This window comes from Lepidothrix coronata, unplaced genomic scaffold, assembly GCF_001604755.1.
Source record: "Lepidothrix coronata isolate B3197 unplaced genomic scaffold, Lepidothrix_coronata-1.0 Scaffold533, whole genome shotgun sequence".
Classification (NCBI taxonomy): domain Eukaryota; kingdom Metazoa; phylum Chordata; class Aves; order Passeriformes; family Pipridae; genus Lepidothrix; species Lepidothrix coronata.
The window spans coordinates 8,942-13,514 of record NW_016690713.1 but is presented as its reverse complement, the minus strand read 5'-3'; the positions used below and the strand labels follow the sequence as shown (position 1 = coordinate 13,514).

Below are 4,573 nucleotides of genomic sequence, written 5' to 3'. Positions count from 1 at the left end.
GTGTGGAGTTCTGTGTTTGGGCTTTGCCTGCAAGGTCAGGTTGAGGCTGGGAGTAGAGTCGCAGATTCTTTCCAGTGGGAGGGGCAGCACTTTTAGGTGGTGTTGGGGCTTGAGGGTACAAAGAGGGCAAAGGCCCATCAGGAATGTTTCCACAGGCAGTGCTGCAGCACTGTCAGCTTTAACTGAACCTGGTTTTACCTCATGAAATCTTTGATCTCTGTTGGCCAAGCCCCTCTTTCCTTCCCCAATTGTCTTATCCCTTTTGTGCAGGTTCCTCCTGACCTCCCCAAGTCTTTCATCTTGATGGGCTCAGCTCTGTGATGACCCTCAGGACCCCTGAGCATCTGCCTGCCCTCCTTGGCCAGTCAGTTCCTGTGAACAGCCCTGGCAGCCCAGCCCCCAAGGGCACACGATGTGCTGCTGGGCTGGAGAGGACCCTCCTCAGCCTGGGCAGCAGGGCTGNAGAGAGAGAGCCAAGGGACAGGGCCACGGGCAGGGCCACGGGTGAGGGACAGGCAAGGCCATTGCAGGGCCACGGTGAGGGCACAGCCTGTGGCAGCAGAGCTGCCCAAGGCCTGGGCCAGGCAGGGGGTGTTGGTACCAGGCAGTGCTGGGGCCGAGCAGAGCACGAGGCCTCTTGCAGAGCCCTGGAGCAACCTCCCACTTGCCAGCCCTGCCCTGGTGGGGTGACACTGTCCCCTCCCTACAGGACACCCCCAGAAATCTTCCTGGGGGCCTTTTCTGTATGTTGCTGGTTGGTGATTCCTGTTGGGGGCCTGAGGGCCCCTCTGCAATCCCATCCATGGGGCAAAGTCTGCTCTCCAGAGCTTGACTCACTGCAGACTTTGCAGGGAAATCTGTGCTGGCAGCCTGAGTATGTCCCGACCCCCTGTGCTCACCCCAGGATATTTGGGATGAGTTCCCCCTTCCCAGGCATTTGCGGGGTGGGGGGTAATTGTTCTCCTGCTGTTGCTGTTTCTGCTCCACCGTTGGAGGCTCTTAGGGGAGGGTGGGAGGTGTTTTTGGGGGGTGCCGGGCTCGATTGGGGGCAGAGCCCCGGCGGTGGGTGGGGGATGCAGGTCCCCTCCCGTGGTGGGGGTTGGTGTTGCTGGGTCAGGCCCCGCCGGCTCCATTGTCAGCCCGGTGCTGGCGGGGGGGGACACAGCGGGTTTGGGACCCCGCAGGAGTGCCGGGGGTGGGTGTGGAGCCCAGGAGCTGCGGAGTGTGGAGGGCGGAGCAGGGAGATGCTGGAGCTGAGGGACCCCCGGCAGCCTGGAGGGGGGAGCATGGAGAGGGAGGAGCCCCGGGACCCCCGGGAGCCTGAAACAGGGGGTGCGTGGAGAACGGGAAGCCTGGACAGTGGGGACCCCTGGGATCCCTGGGACAGCAAGGTGGAGAACCTGGAGAGGGGGAATGTCTGGGAACGTGGCACCCCGAAGGTGAAAGTCAGAGAAGAGTCCCCTGGGACCCCCAACACTCCCAGCATTTTTAAGTTGGACCCCCAGCATCCCAGACAGGAGAGACCTCTCGAACCCCAAAGGGGAGAGACCAGAGAGGGGGAACTTCTAGGAGACAGTTTTGGGCCAAGTCTTCATATTTTGGAGTATTTTCTGGCTGAACCTTAACTTTTTGGAGTTTGAGGGGGGGGTTCATCTCGCTGTTTCTAAGGGGGTTTCTGGCTGAATCTCAGAGGTTTGGGTTTTTCTGGGCTTGATCCTGGTGTTTTGGAGGTTTTTATGGACACAGGATGCCCGGTGAGTTCTAGAGATGGACTTGGGCAGGAGGAACCCCCAAGCCAACACACTCAGCCCTTGTTTCCGCCCCTATCAGGATTTGTCCTTCCCAAAGCTTGGGCGGATGGAGGAGGAGGCTACGAGGAAGAGGAAGATGCCTTGGGCCCCCCAGGCAGGTGAGGAGGAAGTCAGTGGCCCTTTGGGCGGGTGTTGTGCTGGCTCTGTCAGCCGAGCATGGCCCCGGCTGCAGGACAACCCCGCTGCCGCTGCCGTCCTGCCATGGCCGGAGTTGGGGGGATGTCCTTGGCCTTCCCTGTGGGCCGGAGGCAAATCCCCTCCCTGTCCTTCTTGCTTCCTGCCCCAGGCCCCGAGCTGAGGACGGAGAGCCCGGAGGACAAATCCCCCCGGCAGAGCCTGGTGGGAGAGGCCGTTTTGAAGGGCTCCCCGGGGCAGGAAGGCAACGGGGAGGAAAAGGGCCGGAGATCCCCCCGCAGGAGGGGCTCCAAAGCCATCCCAGGGTGCTCTGAGGAGGAAAGACCCAGCCGGGAAGGCGGCCAGAGCTTGACCCAGAGCTCTGAGCTGGTGGTCTCTGAGCAGCCTCCCAGCAGGGAGAAGCCCTTCAGGTGCTTGGAATGTGGGAAGAGCTTCAGGAGGATCTCAAGCCTCCTCACCCACCAGCACATTCACACTGGGGCACGTCCCTACACATGTGGGGAATGTGGGAAGAGCTTCAACTGCAGGTCCCACCTTTTCCATCATAAGCTCATCCACACTGGGGAACGGCCCTACTTGTGTGGGGAATGTGGGAAGAGATTCAGGCAGAGCTCCACCCTCATGAAGCACCGGTGCATCCACACTAGGCAGAAGCCCTACAAGTGTGGGGAATGTGGGAAGAGCTTTAGCCAGAGCTTTGAAATGATCCTACACCAGCACATCCACACTGGGTAACGGCCCTACAAGTGTGGGGAGTGTGGGAAGAGCTTCACCGAGAGCTCTAAGTTGACCAGACACCAATGGACCCACCAGTAAGTGAAGCCCTACCAGTGCCCCGACTGCAGGAAGAGCTTCAGCTGCTGCTTCCACCCCAAATGAACCCCCTGATGGGGAGGCAACCCCTGGAGTCCAGTGACTGTCAGTCCATCCCTTTTGACCACAAAGGGCCAGTCCCCTTTCCCAGGTGCAGGTTCTGCAAACAGAACCCTTCTTGGGGGTGTGTGGAGATTCCTGCCTTGGCTGGGGACCCCCCAAGGTCACTCCTGGAGGTTGAGAGCAGAGATCCCCCCATGAGCGTTGGTCTGGGGGAGTTCCATCCATCTCTAATTAAGAATTATTGCTTTTGTGCCAGCTTTAGTGGAATTGCTTCAACAATTGCTTTAGTGTAGGGCACTGTCCTGTCTTATCCTGTACTCCTGGTAGTTTTAGTGTTTCTATTGTGCAGTAAATAATTCTGATGAAGATCTTTTGTCTGATCATTTGGAACCCTAAATAATTCATTTCTATCAATAGATTTTATTTGCCATCATTAAAAGCTGGGGACAAAAGTGTTGCAGTCACAGCTCTGTAATTCCTCTAAACTGAAAGTGTTGGCATAATCCAAGGCTGAGATTGGATCCAGCAGCCCCCAGCACCCCACAGGAAGTTGGGAGCTCAGGGGGCCACCCCCTTTTGCCAACACCCCTGTTCCCAAAGACCCCCATGGGACTGTCACATCTGCCAGACCCACCCCCCCTTTTCCACCCTTCTCCCTGTTCCTTCCAGTTTTCCACAGTCCACTCAATCCCCAGCCCTCTCCAGGATCACTCTGGGGGTCCCAACCTCCATTTTTTCCCCATCTCCCACCCCTTCCACATCATCCCCCACTCCCCAGCCCCCTCATGCTCAGTTTGGGGGTCCCACCCTCCCCTGTCCCAGCTCTTCTGACTTCTCCCACCCATTTCTCATCATCCTCCAAACCTCAGAGCTCCTCCCCCTCCACTTTTGGGGGTCCCACTCCCCTCCCAGTCAGTTTGGGTTCCCAACACCCCTTTATCTCCTCTGAACCCCCCTTTTTCCCATCGACCTCCTCCTTCCCACCCCTCGCGCACCCGAGAGCTCCTCGCCCGCAGCTGGGGGGGCTCCCAGCACCACCAGTGCCAAGAGAAGTGCCCCCCGAAACGGGGTTGGGTGGGGTCCTGGGTGGGCTCTGAGTGTCTTTTGGGGTCACTGTGGGGCTGTGGGGAGGTTTTGGGAGATCCCAGCACCTTTTGGTGTGTGCTGGGTGCTTTATTGAGGGGTAGGTGCCCTCCCAAAGCTCCCCCAGAGCGCCTTGACATGGGGGAACACAGGGGGGCCCCCATTCCCGATCTACTTCAGGGCCAGTTCTGCCCCCCCAAACTCAGCTCCACCCCTTGGGATCCCCCCAAGCCCCTCCCCCACTGCCCCCCCAATAACCGGGACTGGGGAGAACTGGGAAGCTTAGCTGGGATCACTGGGAGTCCTCAGGGCTGTGCAGAGACAGGAGTCCTTCCCTTGCACACACACCCCCAGTTCCTGGCAGCAGGGGCAGTGTCTGCCTGGCTCCTGCTGCCACTGCCAGGGGCTGGAGGCCCCTCAGCCCTGCAGAGCCCCCACCCTGCCCACTCACACCCTTCAGCTCAACATTGGGGTTTTCCCCTCCCTGGCACTGCCCAGTCCAGCCCCTCCCTGGTCCCCCCATCTCCCTGCCCCTGCCCCAGCCCAGCAGAGCAGCACACTCAGGTCTGGCCCTGCAGCAGGACATGGAGGCCATGGGGGTCAGGGACAGGCCCTCTGGGTCTGCAATGCTCAGCACATCAGCAGCTCCGGCAGCTCCTGCAGCCCCA

The 4,573-nt window shown here is 59.7% G+C and overlaps 1 protein-coding gene across 1 annotated transcript; it reads left to right on the top strand.

Moving 5' to 3' along the window:
* The first annotated feature begins 1,245 nt into the window (after nt 1-1,245).
* LOC108510201 (zinc finger protein 239-like) lies at nt 1,246-3,188 on the top strand. Its single transcript, XM_017839882.1, is given in 3 exon segments — nt 1,246-1,439; nt 1,831-1,909; nt 2,098-3,188. Coding segments are annotated over 3 exon segments (960 nt in total). The 5' UTR covers nt 1,246-1,286; the 3' UTR covers nt 2,826-3,188.
* The last annotated feature ends 1,385 nt before the right edge of the window (nt 3,189-4,573 follow it).